General features: G+C 40.2%; 1 protein-coding gene across 6 annotated transcripts in view; it reads right to left on the bottom strand.

The window, feature by feature from the left end:
- Positions 1 to 23,497, bottom strand: part of FAM13A (family with sequence similarity 13 member A) — a 117,047-nt gene that overhangs the window by 91,857 nt on the left and 1,693 nt on the right. For 5 of the 6 annotated variants that reach the window (XM_056490644.1, XM_056490643.1, XM_056490642.1 and 2 more), the window contains exons 2-5: positions 22,389 to 22,578; positions 19,563 to 19,772; positions 11,128 to 11,311; positions 1,342 to 1,501 (exon numbers count right to left, since the gene is read on the bottom strand). In XM_056490644.1, coding sequence (XP_056346619.1) covers positions 1,342 to 1,501; positions 11,128 to 11,311; positions 19,563 to 19,772; positions 22,389 to 22,578 — 744 coding nt within the window. Of the gene's footprint in view, positions 1 to 1,341; positions 1,502 to 11,127; positions 11,315 to 19,562; positions 19,773 to 22,388; positions 22,579 to 23,497 lie in introns of all 6 variants that reach the window. The other variant, XM_056490639.1, reaches the window with a different exon arrangement.

Consider the following 23,497-nt stretch of genomic DNA (forward strand, 5'->3'; position numbering starts at 1 on the left):
AGACTTTTGGAACTGGCCGAGGCTTTAAGAGGGAAGTATATCCGAAGCTTTTCTTCTGGGCCTCTTTTTTTTTAGAAATATGTTCTTTCCCTGGTTCTGCTGTTGAAGTGACCATCAGTGGCTAAACATCACTGTCACTGGCCAGGCAGATCATTTCCACTACCCAGAAGTTACTGTGACACTGGAAGGTTATCAGTGATTCTATCTCCTTCCACAAAAGCATTTCGGCTGAATGCTAGTAACAGCTAAAAGACAACTAAATACAGCTAAATACTTCTTCACTGATTCACCACGTAAGAAACCAGCAACCCTTCTAAGGCAGCTCATACCGATTCAGCAGACCCTCCTGTGATACACCACAAAGGCAGAGATGTTTCAGCTGATTTCATTGGAATGGCCAAACCTGGGCTCACACCAAACTTCCTATTCTGTCAAGGTCAAAGATACTGTATTTTTGTAACTTATTTTCTGACAACTTCTATTCCAGACAGTGAAGGCTAGAGTGATTTTATCAGTGGGTAAAACCCTACCAAGGACAGGCATGCAGTTCAACCCTCCCAAACTCAAGAATTCACACCCTCTAAGAGAGTAATTATCTGCACAGTTAACACACAATAAGAAATGAGACAACTGCAAACCATCCCCACGACCATTTCCCGCACAGACTTGAGGTTGCTTCCTGTGGTAGAGACAGCACAAGCCAGAACAAGGCACTTCTGGCTGCCCTACTTGGCAGCTTTTGGATTTTAGAATCCTTTGATGTTACAACGCAAGCCTTCTTCCCACCAACATTGTAGTACTCTAATTATATCACTTTTCTTTAAGAGCTCCAATGTACTTTCTTGAGAGAAACTCTTACTAAATGTTTCTCTTCAAGTGCATTCAGAATGGCTGTCAGAACCTCTGACTTTCAAACTCAGGTGCTTGAGACAGGCATACTTCACACAAAGGCAAAGGCTAGAAACCTCACACTGTCCTAGAGTACCAAAGTTCATCATCACTGAATTACACCATAAATGATAACCATGTCAGAAACCCTGAACACATCCTAAAATTATTCTGCCTCCTCATTTAAAAACATTTAAGTTTTAGTGAATGTATTTCCAGCATAAATGTGTGTAGCCAGCAAAGAATAAGAAGTTTAATAGAATGAACTTCCAGACCAGCTATGAAAATTAGCCTATCAGCAGAATCAATGTGTGAACTGCATACCAATCAATAACACAGAACATTATCACAAGAGTCTGCCTTCCACTTATCTAAAGGATTTCTGAATTGAAGTCTGAAATAAGCCTGAATTATTGATTTGCTGTGAGAAAATGAAATATTAGAGATACTCACTTTTACCAAAATTATTCTTGCTAGCTCCTCACATACAGGCTTTTCTTCATCTTTCTTCAAGCCGTCTAATTCAAACAAGGTACTGTAATTTTCCAGCATTTTTATCATTATCTTGTTGCAGATCTCCTGTTCCTTCATCCCTTCAAATCCAGAGGGCACGCTAGAATTGGAGAGATGACAAAGCAGAGTGTTACAGGGACTCAACTCAAAAGGTTCTGCAGAGGGTCTCTGTAAAATTTCAGTTGTGGATACAGGCTGGATAGCAGGCACAGGAAACTTTGCCTTGGAAATGAGGACCGTGTCAATGTTGGTAACAACTATCACAGTTTGTTTGCAGTTTTTCTCACTGACCTGTTGGCCAAACTACCCTCTCCACAGAATCCAGGTAGAGATAGAATTGAGACAGCCACCAAATAAGGTGCCACCAACTCTGCTGGAAGCTGGGTTTCACAACCCACAGTGCAGACAGCCCAGGCATTTAGATGCTCTGAACTGTTAATTCAAGAGTCAGATTCCTCCAAAACCTTGTCTGTGACAACCTCAAAGGTACACAAGAAGGATGAGTGAAAAAATTAAGAAATCCCACATGCTAAGCAAAACACTGAAAGTTAAACAAGGCCCTTGCCTTCAGATGACCCAATGCTGTACACCATATTTTTAAATCTAACTTTTGAGTTAACATTTCTTTTGAAAGTAGGGTCATAAATCAAAGAGATGGATGCTGCCTTTTGCAGAAGAACCTACAAGATTAATATATAAAGTGGTTCCTAAGCTCCATTTTCTGGGAGAATAACTAGCTACTTGGCTACTGAAGAAGAGACTTCTTTCTATCTTAAAACAGGCCCCTTTGCAGCTTACCATAGACTTCAAAAGAAAAGGGAAGATACTATATGTATCTGCATGTTTCCTTATGTATTTCACACAACTCTCTCATGCAGCAAAAAATGCATGTCACTCACAACAGAGCTCATAATTCATTGAAGCATCTAGTGATCATCTGCTGGAATATAAGCTTTCTGCACACTTTACTGGACAATCTTATTGGCCCCAAACTGACTTAAATTCTGTTTCAATGCAAAAGTACAATCTCTGAAGAATCTTCTTCTGCAATCATTCAGTGTTTCCTATATTACAGTACTTCCAGTAGACAGAGTCTTCTCAGCAAATCACCAAGTGGCTGCATGGATGTGAATTTCCTAAAGACTTTATAAAGTGACAGAAACTGATAATCAGGAGTAATGAAACACAGGAAAAATTTAGAGTGAAGAAGCAGAGAAGCCGACACCAAAAAAAGTTGGCTGAAGACAAGTGGTTATGTGAGAAAACACAACCCAAACCCACAAAAGCAAAACAAATTCCCCCTGAGCTATTTTACAGGGATGTAACTAGAAAGTAAACCATTGCTTACTGCAAAGAGTAAATAAAAAATTACAAATAACTACCTACTCTAAAACTGTAACTGTAGTTTATTGGGGCCAGATGTGCATTTCAACAAGAAGGCTCTGAAAGCTGATGCTCCCAGAAATTTGTCATCCAAAAAGTGCCTTTTTGTAGAAGCTATTGATCCTTCTCAATGTTTTACTCTCTGCCATACATCTACATGCCAACAAGGAGAGTAACCCACTTCAGCAATACACATCTTTGTAAATTCCAGAAAAGAGTCTTTATTGCTATCATTTCAACATTTAATACATGCTAGAGTAGCAGACCTGAATTTCAAAGGATTGAATTATTTTACACTGTAGAATATTGGCAGCTGTAAAAATGTGTCAGTCTCATCTGACTGACTTCATTAGTGTGGAAGCTGGCCTCAGACTAAATAAGGAACAAATGGGACAACTTCTACTGATGCATGTGCATGTACACTCAGGCCAATTCACTTTGAAGAATGTCACATATTCACTAAAACTTAGTAACTGGCCTGAAGAAAGTGTATCTGTGCAGTGGGCCCATGCAATTATCCTGATAGAAGAAAACCCCTCTTGCCATTTTAAACTATATGCTCCAGAATTGGCATGCTGCAAAGCCTGCTTGCTTGCTAGTTCAGGCAAATCCTAACTATTACCTGCCTGATTTTTTCCTCCAAAACAGAGTACAATTTAAACAATGGCACCCCTATGAATCTCTTTCCTAGGAAAAGGACTGAAAATGCGAAAATAAAGACTCTAGATAGCAAATTTTCACCTAAATGACATCTGCTGGGAACTACAGCCAACTGTTCCCTACTGGCAACAGCTAACACCAAAAAACTCTACCTGATTGAAAAACAGCCCAGTCAATAAAGTTTCCACAAAGCACAAAAACAGCTTTTAATTTCTGCCCAATTCCATGACTTTCTTTCTCTCCCTTCCTCACACTATCTCTTCTGTTAAAATCTATTAAATCAAACCTGTGAAAAATCCAACATCCTATTCTGAACAATTCTGTATGAGTAGGGTGAGATACATATGGAAAACACAAGGCTAAAGCTCATGGCTTCAAGGATTTTTACACCTCTTTCTGAGTGTAACTAAGCAAAGGACCATGAATTGATTTATTTTAATGGAAATTTAACATATTTTATTCATTGCCACCTCTCTGCCACTTAAACAGGCATATTTAACAAAGTTTCTAATATATTTCTCCTATAACTGCTATTATTAGACCTCAATTGCAATAAGGACTATTACACTCTTTGAGCTCTCCATGGTGACATTTTCCTTTTAAGAAATATATGCTGAGCTGAAGTTTATATTATAAGCACACACCACCCTGCCTATTTATACAAAGTAAATCCCATCTGCTGACACACTGCATGATCTACCAGTTTGACTAGACTTTTCTGAAAATGTGTATAAAAAAATAGCATTTTGCTTTAACTCTTCTCATTCTGAAAAGTCACGACATCTACAAATGTCATTTCAACTGACTAGAAAAACCCAAATCTGTGAGAAAATATTCTCTCACACTTCCACTTTCCTGATGCACACCCTACTTGGAAATTTTTCACAGTCGTTTGTGAAGATCTTGTTAAAACAAATCACAGTATAAAACTGTTCATAGTCATGGCTCCCTTATGTCTATTTTCATGTTAATTAGGCACTACAACTGTGTTGCTCTGAGAGTTAGACACTCAATCTACTCCAGTTACAAAATTCTCAACAGAAGGACTTCATCCCATTCCAGCCACAGATGGACAAATTACTTCAGTAGAAGCACCAGAAGCATCATTTTCACTACCACAAACACCAGAAGGGTGACATAAACCTGCAATTTCTATGGTTATTTCTAGAAGAAAAAGTGTTGATAAGTTCAGATCTATCTTAGCAATTTGAGCCATAAAACTCCCACTGAAGTAATCACAGTGGCTTGCAAAGTCATCAACAGATACACAGCATAGGCAGAGCAGGAGAAAATTCTCTAGTGTCCCCTCCCTTAGATTCCCTGGACACCTGCCCTTCCCAGAGGGATGCTCTGAATGATCTGTATGCAAAGCACAGCATGTCCACATTAAGTATTTGGAAAAAATGTGTCTTGTTTAAATGAGGCACCAGCATCAACATTATCTGATGCAGTTAAGAAGGGTCAAGGGCAAAGGTGCATCAGCACCACAAGTTTTGCAGGATAGTAACAACTGAAATTGCTGGTGAAGTCATTTTAAAGCAGAAAAAGCAGTAGTTCTCAAAGTTAAAACGTTACCTAGTAATCTGATCAGGTTGTTAATTTCAAAATCTGATACTCGGCAGCATTTCACACTTCTGCACAATGTCCTACAAGTATGGCTGGCCCAGAGCAGCTCCATGCAGCTCCTGTCCATGCAGACACCACATGCATATGCTCTTTGGGTTTTCCAGACTGAGTTCATCTCTCCTTATACAGGGATGCTCAGGAAAGCTTGTCTCAAAGGGTTAAACCACAGCAAGGCTCTCTGTCACAGCTTTTACTCAGAAGTAAAGTGACCTGAGGTCATTTAACTCACTGTGAAAGAATTCCTTACATCTCAGGCATTTAATTAAATGAATTTACTCAGGGTCTCTGTAAACAAGCTGTAACAGGCTGAATGTAGAGTGGGCTTACAGACAGTGGACCTCCTGAGAGGTTCACTGAGAGCAGTGCAGTGACACACACAAACATTGCACGTGGCACAGGCACCACTACAAGGCTCTGTCACCATCCAGCACACCTGGGAAACTTGCTTCAAGCTGCCAGGAGGACCTGGGAAGTAGTCATCTGTCTGTAATGAGCTGAACTTACATCACTGAACTAATTCCCCCAGGCAGCAACTGCTGACAGCTCCCTGTCACAACCAAGAACCAGAGATTTCCATGTGAAAGGGTCATCTCATTAGGAATTCCCAACAGTGTTTGACCCCACCCTGTCTGAGATAAAGGATGCACATTACCATTTCCCCAAGTGGCTTTGCAGAAGCAGCTTGCATGGAATGACAGCACTGTAATCCTAATATACAATCATGGAGAGCTATATGCTCTATAAACTACTTTTACTGCTTGTAGAATACCTTTTGTAGGAAAGCACCACAGTCACCTTAACATTCTTCCAGGGAATCCTGCCAGAAATGAAGGGACTCAAAGGACAGGAAACACTGTATGGAATTTTTGTTTCTCCAGCCCCAGCAAAACATTTTCATTAGTACCTCAGATGCCCATGAGTCCCTCAACAAGCACAACTGGAGATTTTGAGAGCAGAGTCATAGTAATTTATAGAGATTACAATTTGAGGCAATCTGTTCTGTTCCTCTAGGTGGACTTTACTGCATCTGTAACAGATGGGACCCCATGGCCATAACTCGTCCACTTCAGCTGATAAAAGGGATTTGTCCTAACACACCAGTCCACAAACTGGTGCAGCTGAAATCAGGCACATTTTCATGTCTGCAGACTCTGCTGCAAGATGACAGTCTAGTAAGTAGCTAAAGATCCAGCAACACTCACTTGAGACAGGTGTTCATCTCTGTGTGACTCGTTTACGTGCTCTGCATCACTTGCAGGCTTAAGTCTCATCAATCTGCGTGAAATGCAACGACAGATACAACTACTGAGATTATGCAGAAGTGTTTTAGCTCCTGTGATATTGGAGAACCCTGGAGAGTCAACTTTGGGGCATGTATCTGCCTGTCTGTTAAAATCTGTTCCAGATTATTTTCTCTAGGATCAGATTTATTAGCCCAAGTCAACTCGGTAATTCTGCTCTATCAGCATGGCTATCAAAATAACAAACAATTCATAAAATATAATAGCATTAATAAATAATAATAAAACAATAGCACATAATGATTTATAATAATAAATAATAAAATGCAAAATGCAGGCAACGCAGGAAACACAAAGCAGTTAGAGCAATGCTGCCACAAAGGCTTACTACCTGGCTTCATTTATGTGCAAAATCTTTTGCTTCAGCAAAAGCTCCATTTTTCATCACAAAATTATAATGACAGTAGGCATCTTAGAGAGTGCAACTTACATAAAGAGGGACAAAGGGCAGTCCATAGCCTAACATCCCCTTAGAAAGTACTCTGCTCTCATCTCCAAATATTTCAAAGCAGAGGGCTCTTCAAAAACACTCCTTGTGATTGTATTTGAGCTGCACTGCTGAGCTAAAATATTCATGAGTACTTAATATGATTATGGATGAAAACATTTAGAGAGCCTTGCTATATTATGCTTGATGTTTTAAACTCTCATCATAGGCTTCAGCATACTGAATACTTATGAAAAAATTCCTTTACAGTGCTGGAAAAAGCAGTATTTAAAATCTATATGAACCCTGTAGGAAAGGTTATGGCCCCATGCTCTAATCTGCAATAATTAAAGTTTAAAAACCACCATTCAGTAGTCAGTTTGCCCTGATCCTGGATATACATTTGTTTTGAAGACTGATGCAGGACTGGGACTGCACTGCCTGAAAACAAAGCCCATCCACATAATGTTTCAAAGGCCAACATTACTCACTGAGGAGTATTAATTCAGCCCCTCTGCTTTCACTTCAGTTTCATATACCCAATCTGTGCAGGCTCCAAGGCTGCTAGAAACCAAGGTAAGACATTCATGCATAACTTCAGATCAGATTCTAATTCTTTCAAGTATCTTTCCAGCATCTCTGGAACACCTACAGCTACCCTACAATCTACCATTTTCTCCATACCCAAAGATAATATGCTTTTCTTAGTATCCTTTGTGTAATTTCTATTAGGTAGTCATCAAACATAAATAACAGCATTTTAACTGGACACCTCTGCATCTGCCAGCCACTTTTGGGGAGATGGAGCAATCCCCCACAACACACTTAATCTCTGTTGGAATGAAACCCAACCAAGTTAATGAGGGCTTGAATGATGGAGGCCACACACAGAGATCATTGTTTGAGAGAGCTGCAAAAAATGGGTGCAAATGGATCTCCTGATCACTTCGACCTCATATCTTACCATACCAACCAAAGGGATAAGGGAAGCAGCACCTCTGATACCCAGCTCCTGGAGCACACAGAGCTGGTCCTCTCCTTTTCAGAACAAGCCGTTAGAGCCAAGCAGAGCCTTAACTAAGGCTATGTCTCTCTAGGAGCTGAAATTCAGATCAATGGACAATAACTTCCTCTAAGAGTAACCACGCTGCAAATGTTAATACTCTACAAAGATTAGCCCAGTGACAGAAAAGACAACTAATTTTGCTCCTTCGTGCTCCTTGCTCCTCCAGGGCTGTATTTCTCAATATACTTGACCTCTGCCTTCCATCACAATAAATCTGAACAATCCAAGTGGGGAGAAAACAGTGAAGGAAATCTCAAATCTTTTTTTGAGCTGTTTGACCTTGCCCTTTTACATGTTCTTATATCTTACATCACACTTCATTACAAGGAATGCAAATAGCCATTTTTTCCCTTCTATTCATTAGAAAAACAGAAAGAAGATAATCTTTCTTAGAAAAGCACCAGTGTAGTTTGTCAAACAGCAAGTAAGGAAGCAGGGGAAGTACTGGATAAGATAAAAACAATAAGGGTTGAAAGTTTAGGAGATGGGATACATTTCAGAGGATATGATGTAGAAAAACAGAATTAGATTAAGAGAATTAAAATGAAGTCTGAAGCCACTGGAAAGTGGCCAAGCAGCATGATTTATTCAACTGTTAAACAACTTCAGATATGGAATATGAGATGCTATGCTTAAGTAGCTAATCTGTCACTAAAAATACCTTGCCAAAAGAAGTCCTTCACTATCAGCAGATGGGCTTTATCTTCTCTGATACTGTGCATTAACTATACAGACTCTGACATTAATTTTAGACATGAGTGTGAATTTATGACAGAAAAATCTCAGTTCTCCCTGCTTCAGCAGTGCAATTGCTTAAAAGTTGGATGCTAAGCCTTCTTTCCTTGTTGTGGAGAAACCCCCATGCACTTCTCTGAATAAACAACACAAAGCAAAAGGAGTGTTTCCTTCAGCCTCCTGCCAATATCTAATTTCTGCAGCTTCTCCATGGGCTGCCTGCAGCCAGCAGAGAGAGACAGCCCTTGCCAAGCAGGCTTCAGGCAACCTTACCCTGTAGCTGTGAAATGTGTTCTGAGGATCTTCTGGATGCTTGAGCAACCAACTGGTTAAGCCCAATACCTAAAAACAGTGCTGCAAGTTCTTTCCTCCCCCATCAAATCTTTGTTGGTACAGATGGTCACAGTTCCAGCAATATAAGACTGCATCCATTAACACAGGAGAAAAGCCTATTTGAACTGATGCTCACAATCTTTGTGTCTGCACCACAAGACTGAACTGCCTTGAAAAGATTAAGATCTGATGAAACACATAGCTGAATTACCAGATGGTGAAATTTAGTTTAAATAAAAATCTACACCCCCAATTCTAACCTATTTGGGTCTTTAAAAAACACATTAGCCATTTGGTAAGTGTCAAGCCTTGCTTTCAATGCCTCCTTTGCCACACGAGCACTTATTTCAGCAATGTGACATCTGCTGGGCTGGTTACACTGATACAGACTCATGAAGCTTTGGTTTTTCACCTCCAGTGAACTCTGCCTTCCTCAGTCTTCTGCAATGGAATGAGGTGTTTCCATCTCTGTACCTCACAAAAACTCTTCCATTTTCTCCATGCTGTCTTAGGAGCAGAGATCAGTTGTGGTGACAACTACAGAGTTTTTAACACTACACTTTGGTTTAATATTACGAACCAAACAGATTGCAATTCTGAACTGCAGTTCTCTACACCAAAAATATGCACAGCTAACTTTTACTCCTGAAAGAAGTGATTAGTAAACTAAAAAATATTCTAATGGCCACTTGGGAGCTTGAGTCATAGAGATTTAGCCATTGAAATCAAATTCTTCTAATTACTTCGTTCTGAACTCTGCTAATACATTTAGACAGGAATTCCCAAACTACCCATATGAATGCAAGTTTTAAAAATTGTTTTGCTTTTCCTTGTCAGAAATGTGCAGTGTTGTGCTTCCAGTAATTCTCATATTCATGCATGCCCATGCATAGTACTGTCTTTTGAGCATTTTTGTTTTGTAGAGGAAAACAATTCTTTTTAAAATATACTTAATCTTTTTGCACTAACACAGCAAATGCTTTAATCCTGAAATTCACCTTCACTATCCACCAACAACATCTTAAGTTAAGGCAGCCATGTTGTCATTAGGTCAAACTTTAGTTTAAGAGTGTCTGTATGTTCTCTCCCTAATCAATGAACAAAGAGATATGCTCCTTAAAAAGATAGGAGTCAACATCTATCCCAGGTATGTGAAACTATCTCAATATATTATAGGAACCTAACTGCTATTTTCTCTCTTTAAAGAAATCTACTTCTTTCTGAAAGGAAGCTCAAGTGGATAGATTAAATTAATGGCTTCATGAGACTAAGTTTTACCAGACAACTGAGTATTAGTCCAGAGTGATATTTTACAAAGATCAATACAAATACAACATTGATACAAGGAACTCACTTGCCTCTTCTTGGTGATACCACACATCTTTCAAGACTGATGACTGAACTAAACTGCTTAGGTGTCTCCCACATCCAAGATCTTGGATGCCAGCCAGTGGGCTCATTGCAGAGGTGAAGGTGCTAGCACTGCACTGCATCACTACGGTGACTCAACAGAAACCTTCCCATTCAAGAGTGTTCTTGCACCTGGAAATAACAGTTCTGGCTACTGCTGCAAGCTCCACCAGCACATAAAACACATCTTCAGCACAAGCACCCTGCGCCCAGTGAAAGAACCCAGTAAAATTATCGAGTCCAGTAAGGATTTTTAAGAGACCAGTGGATCCCCACAAGCTCTAGATCAGTTTCTGAATACACTAGGACAGAGAGCCCAGAAACATCAGCATCTGAGGACAGACACCAGATCACATGGCCAAACATGCAGACAGTATGCAGTATTCATCACTAGAAATTATATAGCACCTGAGTGCTGCATTGGAGTTCCTTTCCACCAAGGATCCTTTGTCAAAGCCTTCTGGAGAGAAGCACTCAGTATTAAATGACAGCAAAGGAAGAAACCTGTATCAACACAAGCCTCCTTGCACTGACACAGTCTGAATGCCCTTCACTGTTATACTTCTCCTCTGCTACCAAAGCAGCAATACAAAACTGATCCAGAGTTAAGCAAACAGCAAGAGGAAGTGGGAGAGCGACTCCACTTCCATTTGGCTCAAAAAACAGCTTTAAAACTGAAGGCCCAGTCACTGCCTCCGTTGGATCACCCTGACAAATCAGATTTCTGACATCTTCATTTCTGGCCACCTGCCAGCAAACAGGGAGAAATAGGAAGCCCAACTTACTGAAAGCAGTTTGGTCCAAATACAGTGGCAAGACTGCAAAGGTTCATCCTGTTCTCTACGTGATGTTCAGCAACCTTTATCAGGAACTGGCACAGGTACTTCAGCAGGCAGTAATGAGCATCAGGCAGTTCTTTAAGGAGCTCTTTCAAGTAACTTTCCTTCTGCGTGTCATTTCTAGAAACATCTTCTAGGAAAAAGAAGAAAAAACATATATATATTTGGTTTTCTTCATTGCTGCCAACTTAATTACATGGGTGAGCAAGCAGTGGGACCTAAATTCACTCCTGCTTCTGCTTAGAGATACACATCTACTCAATTTTCCTCAGGGAACATGCATGTTTCTCACCCTGGTCACCAAGAGCACCACTTCATTCTTACCTTTATGCTGTAACCTTTTTCCTGAGCAGATAGAGCAGTTACTAACAGTCAGCTAAGAGCTTTAGAGCTTGTTTATCCCCACCTGGCACAGATAAAGCAGATTTAACTCCCTCTCTACCAGATCTTCAGATTCCATGCTCCTTCTGGATGTCATCCCTACTTCCCAAACCCTTCTCACACTATTAGTTTCCCTTTCCATGAAAACCTTCAAAAATAATAAAGCAAGAATGGTAAAACAAAAAGTCTCTTGAAATGCACAGTGTTATAACAGCACTACAATACCTTCTGTGGGTGACAACTCTGCTACATATTTAGGAAGGAGTCTTCCTAATGGCAAGCAGACTGTTCTGGGCACTGCCACACTCCAAAACAAATCAAAATGTGGCTCCATGTTAGAGAGCAGCCTTGTTATATTGTACAGTCTTCTAGAATTTAGGTATGGATAAAAGTTTTCCATATTGAACTCAGTCACATCCAAGTATTAAAGTAAAAATGGCAGGAACTTCACATGATGTTTCACAGATGTTTATACAGACCCAGGTGGTGAACACAAGCTTGGCCTCACACAGCTTCTGCTTAATCGTGTCCTGCTGCTGGAATTGAACTCACATGCAAAATTTTTTGCTCCCCTCCTCCATCCCAAAACACCTTCCAAAAAGTGATTTGCACCCACCAAAATTTTGGGATTACATGTATTGCTTTCCCTTTACACCAAAACAAGATGTATTAGTCCTTGCAAATATTAATTTCTCCTCTCCACGAAAGTGAAATGTTACTGAAACTTTCACATTTGCATGAAAACCCCAAGGACTCTGCAAAATCATTTTGAGACAGAAGACCTCATGCCTTGAAGGTTTTCTGCACTGATCTAATTAAAAGCAGTGTCCATTAGCATGAGGCCATCTGTGCATTTCTAGTACTTTTCTCTTTATTTATCAGCTTTATGGGTTGCTGGTGCTGCTCTGCTGTATGCCCAGCTACCAGCATGCAGAGAAGACTGGCAGGAAAACATCACATGGATTGTGTTGCAAGAAAAAAAAGAACATTTTACATTTGCTCCACCTTTTTTTAGAGAGAAAAAAGGAGGGGAAAACAAAAATCTTTGAATACTGTTTAATGTATGTATAAACACTTCAGAAGCCTCATCTTTTTTTTACCATTCATTTCCCAGAAATATTCCAGGGCCGGGCTGAAGAGTGTTTTAGGAGTAGAGTAATTTGAGAAGTGGTTAGCTGTGAAAATTAGCAGTTTGTATAAAAATATATGAGAGCTCAGCCACTGAGTTGCAATATTATTTCTGCTTTAAAATCAGACATTTTTTTGTGGCTAATAAACAGGATTTATTCTGCAAATAGTTTCAAAAATAAATGAGATTTTTTATATACTAATTTGCCACTTGATACAGTTGAAACTTGAGGGATTTTATCTCCTTCCAGGCTTAGGATTCCTGCCTTACCTGACATGCCTGTACATGGCAAGAAAGCCATTTTAAGTTTTATCTGCATGATGAATTCACCTTTATGTGTCTGTTTTGGTACCACAGACTCAGTATTAATTATTTCATCACAGCAGACCGAAGTTTAAAATGCCATTTAAATTACAGGACCAAGCATTTTAACCAACTGATTAATTATATCCTTTTCTTCTACAGATAAGAAATTAGCTCCTTCGGAAAAGTCAAATATCAAATATGCATGAAGCAGATGAGAAAAAAAAATTATTTGCTTGCTTATCACAAGCTTTTTACAGTTAGAGAGAGGAAAAAACAATCAAGACTTTGCTACTAGCAATCAGCTTGGCAGCAGCAAGAAATCTGATCTATTATTGCAGCAAAACTCCAGAAGGCTTCTGAAGGCTGAATTAAATGGAATAGCAATAAGGAATTTCAGTGCATTTGTATTTGCACTGATCAAAGTGGACTGTACAGTCTCTGACTTGATTACTAATTATCTTGTCATGAAGCTTAAAAGTAAACAAAACACAACTAATTTCTGTGTAGCCAAAACATTAAAATTCACCTCCTAACATACTTTTCTTTAGATAACAAAGTAACTAGCACAGTGTTTTCTACTACAAATTGCTTGCAGTAATGATAAGGAGAGCCAAAGCCATCTCTCAAAAAAATGTACCTCTTCCATCACCATCACACTGTCATCTAATTAGGGAATGCCCTTAATAACTAATTGCCTCTCTGAGTCTCCCACTGGGACTTTAGACTGATGGGTACTTTTTCATTTACTGGAGGAATTTCCATCCCTTACAAACTAGAAAGATGCTAATAACCCCCACAAAACATTTTAAATACAGCTTTGCACTCTGACAACAAACAAAACTATTGGATCCTGTGGCCTTAGTAGTATTTTCTGGGTAGGATGCCCCTGTTCATTAACCATGATGTTTTATGGGGTGTGAACCAACATCAAAAATGTTATTGCTGATTACAGATAAACCTTTATTTCTGTACTTTCAAGAACAGAGACAGATACCACATGATAAGATCATGAGAAATTATCCTAATTGAAGGATGTAGACACACTGAGTAACATGAGGCAGCAAACCCCATTTACTGAGCCATCAAATTCCTTCTCCTTGTGAAATCTAAGAAAACCGGGTTTTGCTCTCTCTCCTTCTCCAGTGAAAAGACAAGGGAAGGAACTCAAGTTTTTCTTCCAGAAGCATCCAAAAATTAAAAGTAATTTGTTGATTCTTCTGCTGATGACATTTCACAGATTTCAGCTTTATTTTTTAAAATTCCTTTTATAATTAGTGGTGAATCTAGACAATGACATGCATACACAGTATTCCATGCACTTTGTACGGTTTTCAGAACAAGTCTATGACTGCTATCCATGACTGCATTTCTTCAAATATAGCAGCTTTTCAACTTATTAGAGAGCAAATCCAGTCTTGAGTCCTAACAAGAACCCATTCCTTGGAGTATTCCTCCTCCTTTTCAGTTTGTTTCAAAGTCAGTCACTAAGATTTACTGAGCTGGTAGTGACTGTCAGAAAAATATCAGAGCACCAGAGTGGTTTATGCTATTCATGATTTTCAAGCACAGCATATCCAGTTCATTTGAAAATTCTACCTATAGGAAAGGAGGAAAATAAGAACGAAAGCTAAGAGGAAGGTGCTCTCAAGGCATACAACTTTTTATTTTGGGAGCCTTCCAAAAGCCAAGTGCAAGAGACAGCATCTCAGCCAAGGCCTGCAAGAGAAGCTTAGCTAGATGTGCAGTCAGGAAGGGCTTGAAACCAAGAATGAAGATGGGATTGGGCTGAGGAAGGAAACAGAACCAGCAGCCTCAGGCTATGTCTAGGCTCAGCAGACAGGGGACACAAAGCACAGAGGACCAAGGAAGCCAGCAAGGGCAGTTAGCACCTCAAAGCTGAACTAGGGACTCAGGAAGGAGTCAAGGAGACGAGTGAAAAGGACAGGCAGTCTCTCTAAAAATGTTAATTAACTAGAAACAGGAGTCTCAACAGTGTAGGAGGTACAGACACATTTGTGAGGGTGTTTTCAGTCTCATTTTATTTCAGCATACACCCACAGCTCACAACAAGAGGGACATATTTTCCAATACTTCATGCTATTTCTGAACATATTGAGTGTCTCTGACATACTAGAGACACAATCTAACTCCCCAATTCATCTCTGTTCATGTTACTCCTTCATGCTGCCTGAACTTCACTAAAGATATGGAATTCCCACAAACAGGTGTGTGTAATTGTTTTGCTCAAGTCTCAAATGCTCTGACCCCAAACAACACCAGTCTGGAAGCACTGAAGCCACATTATGACAGTGCCCTGGCCAATTATCTGTGCTGTGAGGTGAGGAAGAGAGGCTACTGCTCAGTGTCATGCTACCACTGCATAGCTTCCAGCTGCCTTGCATGCTACCAGACTGGAGGGCAGAGAGAAAAGCGTGCATCTGTCAGCAGCTCTCAATGTGCCCTGGGAAGCTGATCTTTGGCACAGAGGCAGCAGGCTGTGCATTGCAGTTACCATGGCACCCATTGGGCTGCAGGAGGAATTAAAGCATTTCTTTCCACATCGGCAATCTATGGGAAGTGGGACTCCAGTCTCTCCCTGCCAAGAAACAATCTGCTACAGACACCATCCTTCAGACATGACCCTGCCCCAGAGGGAAAAAAAAAAGTCATGCCTTGCTGCCATCAGGAGCAGAAATGTTGTATGCCCTCCTCATAAGAAGGCTGTCATTACAATCCAGCTTGAGACATCTCACTCTCTATCATTACTGCACTTTGCAGCACTTATTTATCCTTCATTCCAACATACTGGAGGAAGAGCACGGTTCTTTTTCAACTCTGGTGAGTGTCATCTGCATAAAAATCCAGTTCCAAGAGTTTTCACTGCATAACAAACGTCATCATCATATGGAAAACAGAAGTTACTTCTCTAGCTTGGAAATAGCTCTCATTATACTAAAATGACAATAAAAGCCAAAGGAAAAGGTTAAAATCATGTCAGAAGGTCCTGAAGAATCACAGATACCTGAAGAAACAGATTTGGTGCACTGCTGCAGTTACCACGATTAAAAGGTCAGCTCTCATCTATTCATTTTCACAGCCACTGTTCAGATGGAAATTTGACCTCTAAAATCCCCCAACACAAGCTGTATTTTTGGTTCTGCTTGTTCATGTAACTCAAACAGCTGCTGGCTACTAAGTGTTCTGTAAACTGACCTGTTGATCCGGAAGGGAGCTGCTCCTTCCCTTCCACTGCCACACATCCCTCTCCCTGAAAAAGGCAAGGCTGTTCACAGGCACCAGACAAAACCACGCCAGCCATCACGGGCTGTGAGCAGGAGGTATGTGAAACAGAACTCACATCTTGTTGCTGGCCCACGGAAAAAATATAAATTCTATAGGATGGAGCAATGTCAAGAAGCTAGAGTGACGAAATAGCATTAAACTTAATTAGATTGAGTAAGAAAGGAAGTCAGAGATAGCATTTCACTGTACCTCCACCGGAGGAGGGAACAAAACAACAACAAAAAAGAAATTTACAGTACAGTAGCTCTTTGTCTTGATGAAAGCAAGTGACCTGTGAAAGGGGCAAGAGCTGTATGTACAGTTCCCAGTATGTACCAGATGTCTTAGAGCCAGTGATCACGATACAGAAGATAAGGAGTGAAAAGCCAGAGGGAATAAACAAGCTCAGGCAGGGATTGCCAATTTCTGGCTGAGGTTTCTCAAAGTACAGCCCATTTCACACAGGTGGGCACAGCACTGCTCTGCTCTGCAGTGAAGCCTCAGCCACAATAGAGATTGTGATGGACATTTTTTAGCCCAGAACTCCCCGTAAGGAGCAGCCTTTATTTGTGAGGCACTGTGAGGAGTATGGCCGACACCAAGGTCACTATCAGTGTGTCCCTGGCCTGCGCTTGCCACGCACATCTCCAATCAACATCAGCACAGAGGGAGGCCCTTCCCAGCTCCCAGTGCCACTGTCCTTCTCCAAGGGCACAGAGAGAATGCCAGGACACACCACAATCCACTACACCATGTTTTATGGAACTGCATAGTCTTGGCGTTACGCTGAATATTTATATAAACGTCAGGATTTGCGGGCAGCATGCAGAGCTGTTTCACACAACACTGCACAGGCTGCAGACAGCAATGCCAAACCAGCTGCATGCACTTCCTGAACACCAAAGGACAGCTTCTCTCTTTTGTAATAGGGCAGATTATTTCTCTTAGATTTGGTAACAAATTTGATAGCTGGAATTGAAAAGGGTTACAGCTACATGTAGAATTTGTAATTTTCAGTCTGGCTATTTTTAACTAGAGGAATCACTCTCTAACCATTTTTATAGTAAGTAAAGTAACTACATGTTCTTCTCAGGCCAAGATCTCAGCTCGCTTAGAAAATGCTGATAACAATCCCTAAAAATACACCAAAAGAAATCTAACATAATCCTAGAAAAACATTTCCCATGCAAAGCTTCAACAGGAGAGAACAGAGAAGTTGTGACAGAGGTTGTATTTGCCTCCACTGCAGACATGTCGTAAAGTGGATCCAGATTCAAAGTTATTTTTTAATAACCTGTTGACTCAGAAACAGTTTGACCTACTCTCTTCACAGTTTACAAAACGAACACCCAGGCACTGTCCTAGTACCATTTTGCAACCAACACCCTTGCACATACTTTGATAGGTGAACAGATAACTCCTGCAATCCTACACAGCTGGTTGATCATTTAACTGCAAGCAAATGCCCACCCACCACTTAAGCTGATCTGAACACGATGAAAATCACAGTGGCTTTCATAACTACTCATTTATGCTGTATTTTCTAGGGCCTGAAAAACTCTTCAGGTTTTCTTCAAACTTTACAAAAGCCTTCCCCTCATCACAATGGCCAACTGGCATTTTTCAAATAAGAGGTTTTTCCCCCCTAATCAAAATTATAATGGCTTGACCTTATTGTGAAATACAGGCAAACTTAGCTATGAAGACACGTCATAGTTGAATGGATTTTTGAAGAACTGGGTTCATAGGTTACACCAGTAACTTTATTTGGAAACAAGAAAGTTTGGTGAGTAAATCTGCTAAGTAATGGTATCCGTGTCATTTCCCTAGAAAGTACTGGGGGGATTTTGCCTTTCCTGTGGGAGAGAGAACAAATTAACCTTTCCACAAACACCACAAACAGCACTATTCACAAAGGACAAGAGCAGTTCATGGTACAATACACCAATATGACCTTTGTGGGAGCAGAAATATGGAACAGTGAAGGTGTGACTTACTTATTATTTATTTACACTTAAGCTGTGATTTATGAGAAAGAACATAATTAAATACAGTTCATGAGCTAGACCTGGTAGAATCTAAAAGTCTCCAAAGAAAGCATAGCAATGACCAGAAAAAAGGAACTTTCTAAAACAATAGTACCTTCCTACACAACACTTCCTATCCTTGTGTGTCAGACAACTTTACTAAATAGGGAAGGTATTTTACACAGCCCACATACAACCTAGAGCTGAAATGTCTGCACTCAATGTAAAGCACAAAGCTCTCCTCCAGTGCACCATAAACACTTTCTACAGCCCAAAAAAACAAAAGAAAGAAAGAAAACACAGGGCACTATTCTCACTCTTCTTGGAAATGGCTAAACCTCCTCTCCACTGAAGGCAAGAAAAATGGGAGACCTCAAGACAAGATAGTGAGAACTTTGCCCCATCTTCCACTAGGGATCCATGTCAGAGAGCATGCTCCTCCTGTGCATTCTCCAGTAACTTTACCCACTCACCTTGCAGCTGCTGAGGAAAACATAAAGAAGAAGTGTTGACTGCCTGCAGCAAGAGAGATGAACTGTCAGTGACCCACACAGTCAAGAAACAGGGCCAACCACCACTTATTCCACCTACCACCACCAGAGATTGTCAGATACAGATGAATTAGATTGAAACTTGCATAACTCTCTTTAAAATGATTTCTCAACTTTCCACAGCAGAAGTGATGCTCTTTCCTATGGCTGATCCACCACTTGAAGGTGGATGAGGGGGCGTGAATTAAAGAAAAAAAGAAATCTTCCAGGTTGTGTGCTACGACAGAATAAAAATAAAGTCTGCTGTTACTTGGAAACTGGTTCTTTTTTTTGATGGACAATCACATTAGTTTGTGAGAAGCTGAAATTTTGGCAGTGTATGCTTGTGGCCCAATTTGTCCAGTAGATGAAGGTCTAACTTCTCAGAGCCCATTACAATAAAACTGCCAGAAACCACCCTAGCAAACAGAAGTAAATCCTAAAGTCCTAAAGAGAATGCAATTATTGTCTACAAGCATACCCAAAGAAACCAGCTGATCATTTCACTTTTTATTCAACAGCTGTAACTGGATTAGAAAATCACAAATAGTCCAGATTTTACCAAATATATGAGAAATATTTTTCTGCCTCTTGTAAAAGAACTGCACATCTGGGAGCAGGTAAGAGCTGAAGCCAAAGGAAATGAGGAACAAAGTAAGTAAACTAAGAAACCAGTTATCCAGAAAGAAAGTGCACTGAAGGATGAAGACTCTACCTCTCACTTACCCTGGTAAAGCTGAATGAACCTGGGATATAAGGCAGATGTGATAATGCCATCTGGCAACTCTCTCAAAAACAGTTTCAGTAGACTGGCTGCTGAGTACACATCAGCATCTTTAACGAGCTCCACCTCTTCCCCACGCTCGTACTGCAGACGCAGCTGCTCCACCATTTTCATGCTGCCATTCACCCTGAAGAGACCTTCTTGTGTCATACCTGTAATTATATATTGATTTAAGATTGAGCTGAACCACCATATCCCAGTGACACGAAGAAACAGATATTCTAGTTGAATAATATACATGTACTAATACAAATGAGGGCAATTAATACATCACAATATAAAAAAAAAAATACTACTTTGTCCCCAGAAACCCCCTCTAGTCAGCTGGTTGCATTATGACAAACAATAAATACCAATGACAAGATCTTGAGGCCTGGGTACTCTTTTGAGAACCCACAATACTGCAATGCCACTGAGTTGTCTCACACCATGAGAAACCAACTGAGACAGCCACATTTTCCACTGGTATATTTCAACAGAAAAGGATCTACAAAGGACTCTACAAAACACTTCTGTTGTTTCTTTTTTGCAAGTAGCCTATTACCTTGAGCAGGACTGCCACACTCATGCATGTGACTACTTCCAGCTTCATGATCCAGGATAATAGGCTCTGACCATCATGATAAAAAAACATCTAAATATGTGCTGGGTGCAGCAGTAACTCCATAGTAATTCTGCAAATTTGTGGTAGTAGGAAATCTCAAAGAGCAAATGTATCATGGACAACACAAAGCCCAAAGTATTTCATGATGAAAAAAAAAAAACACTACAGGCCAGACACCCCACACCCAGTAAAGGAGATGTACAAAAAAAGAAGCTTCAACAGAGGAGCCAGACTAATCACACTAAATTGAACAGCACTCCCTAGGCATTTGTTAAGCTTCAAATTCTTTTGTGAAGACCCTAAAACTCACCTCTGTAAATTATTTTTTCTTAAAAACATTTTCACTGCAAAAATTCTGCTTTTCTAATACTGTGTCTATAGACCTGCCTGCTCTCCCTCAGAAGTGTAACACTAAGAGAATCAGAATGTGTATTGTTTTCATCAGTTCAGACTAGACATCAAGGAACTGCAATCTGACAGAATGCTTCCACTCCAGGAAATCAATTCTGAGGCAGCAGAGTCTGTAGAGAAAAATAATCTCTTTTATTGGACCAGAAGACAAACTGCTCTAATAAGGGGAAAAATGGACAAGCATTCAAACATTTTACTTGACTAGTATGAGATACTGCTGGCAGTTTGTGCTCCTGCATTCACACCAAAATGCATTCTCATGTGACATGCTGTGCTGCCATCTTGAGGGCAGAAAACACCTCATCTCAATGAAGATTTTCGTTTTTGCAGCACTTGTGAGCAAAGGCCACAGCTCCCAGACAGATCAAACTTCCTTCCCTCTCTCTCACTCATTTATGGAAACAAAGAGGCTAGAACATCCTGAAAACAGTAATTAGAAACTACTAAATATAGCACAGGGAAATTTGACTTCATCTATAAATTTGGAAATAGGCAGCTTAATGCAAACTTAGTTTAAGGATGTAGCTACCCAACAGTCAGCATGGGTGTCTGGGCCCTGGTTAAAAATGCCTTCACAATTAACTTTACCATTAATTCACAAAACAAACCTTACACAGACACAGGACACACATCTCAACAACTTTCCATATAAGAGGCTATCTCTGAGATCTTGCTTGCATTTTTCAGAAAAAGAATGGCCTTTATCAGGGGCAGATAATCAACCTGGCATTCAGAAGCCCAGCTAATCTTGCTGCAGAGTAGAAAACTTGGCTTATTTAGTCCATATTTGGGAGACACTGTCATGTGGGATTCCAATCTTTTTATGGAACACAGAGCACAGCCCACAACTTGCAGTCAAGAGTGTCTGTCAGTTCTGGTTTTGATTAAACCCTAAATGATGGAAAGCTTTTTCCATTCTTTCTCTTCCAGTGTCCTAGCAGGCCACTTCAAGGCAGGTTGAAGTAGGCCAAGCAAGATGCTGCTGTGTAAAGATAGGATCATGCCTTAAATTTACACTGTACCTTAATTCAAGGTAATTTTCAAGCCATGTTTGCATCTATGAGCTTCTGAGGATCTATCAAGATACAGTCATAGAATCTAAGCCTCTACAATTGGATTATCATTACTGAGTAGCTAAAAGAAAAACCTTAAGGTAAAACCAGATGCAGCTCCTTAGAAGATGGAATTACCACCACAAAACCTTTTCAATTGCTGATCAAATACCATACAAGACATCTGTGCACCAGTGGTGTTCCAGGTTTCTGCAAGGACATGTATTTTAACAACAGGAACTAAAGTCCCATTAAATGAACGCAAAGAGAAGCTAAAAATTGAACACCTACTTCCTTGAGGGGATTAATAATAACTGGAATATATCTGAAAACCTGTAAGAACTTGTATTCTTTTTCAATAATGTTCTCTGATGGGATGTATATGTGTGCCTGTGACTATCTCTATACAGAAAAAGTATTAAAGACAAATGTTTTGCAACTGGAAGATGACACAAACCTGCACAAATGGAATACATTCCGTTTATAATATACTCATTATTTATATGCTACATAACACTGTCACTCACCTTTTATAAACATACTAAAAGTTAAGTTCAGCATCAAGGCAAAAAAAAGAAACAAACCACATACAGTAACATTCTTTGCCTGTGGTTCATGCCACAAAAAAACCCAACACTGCTCCCTTTGAAGAGTCTTACATAAAGAGTGCTACCAAGGAGAAGTGACTCCCCTAAGCTTACCATGCTGGGTGAGGTACTCCACAATATTCCACACAACTATCGGGATTCCATTTTTGCTCAGTCCCTGCTGCTGGAGCTCCACAAGACTCACACCAAACACCTTTGGACAGGAAGTGTCCTTCTGCTTGCTCAGTGGAAGCACAGCCACCTTTTTCATATCCTCCTTCAATCTCACGGCCGATTTGCTTTGCTTAAAGGAGCAGAGGGGGAAAAAGCCGTGCATTAGTCACATTTGCTGCAGAAGTTTGTATGGTTGTCACAACACAAGCACATCTATCAAAACTGGCTTTTATGCTCCCTTTTAAGGGTTTGGCTCCATTTGTTTTAATCCACAGGAAAAAACTCTGTGAAGTAGGAACGTAAAAATGAACAGAGAAAACACTAGAGGAGGAACAAGAATGTAGGTAAGGGAAAAAGACAGACTTTTGCAGACAAGCTTGTTACTAGAATAACAAGTAACTGTAAGCAGGAGACTGCTGTTGTTAATTCATATGGTTACAAAAGCAACTGGACAAACACAAACAATTCCAATATACCACCAGTAGCTCAGCTTGTCTCCAGGATGCCTGTCAGGGCAGTCCTCTCTGGAGAAGGCTTGCTACACTCTTCTTCCAATTACTGTTTCCTAGGGATTCATTTTGGCCACTGTCAGGTGAGATGGATCCTTATGAAAGATTTTCTGTTATGTTCAGTATCTGCTAAGTCTGAAATTTAATTACTGAGGTTTTAAGGCTAGAAAGGGACTATGTAATCTAATCACACATACGAACGGGGGTGGAAAACCCACAGCACAATAACACCTTAATCCCACAGGGTCTTCTGGAGGCACAACATTCTCACAAGTTTTGAGTTGCAGTGAAAGAGAAACCATGGGAGGACAGTTAATAAAACCCAGAGGAATAAAACTAAAATACATCATTAATTTATAGGACTGATAATAGGCAGAAATCTTAATCAGCCTACAGGATGCACATTTGGGAAGACAGTTCAAGGCAGAGCAGCAGCATCACCCACCACAGTTGCAATCACACTGCAAGAACCGGGAACTACTGCTACCACAGAATTCAATCTCTTCATTTAAGAAGCCCACCACTGGCATGGTGCTTAAA

This window comes from Oenanthe melanoleuca, chromosome 4 (genome assembly GCF_029582105.1).
Source record: "Oenanthe melanoleuca isolate GR-GAL-2019-014 chromosome 4, OMel1.0, whole genome shotgun sequence".
NCBI lineage: Eukaryota > Metazoa > Chordata > Aves > Passeriformes > Muscicapidae > Oenanthe > Oenanthe melanoleuca.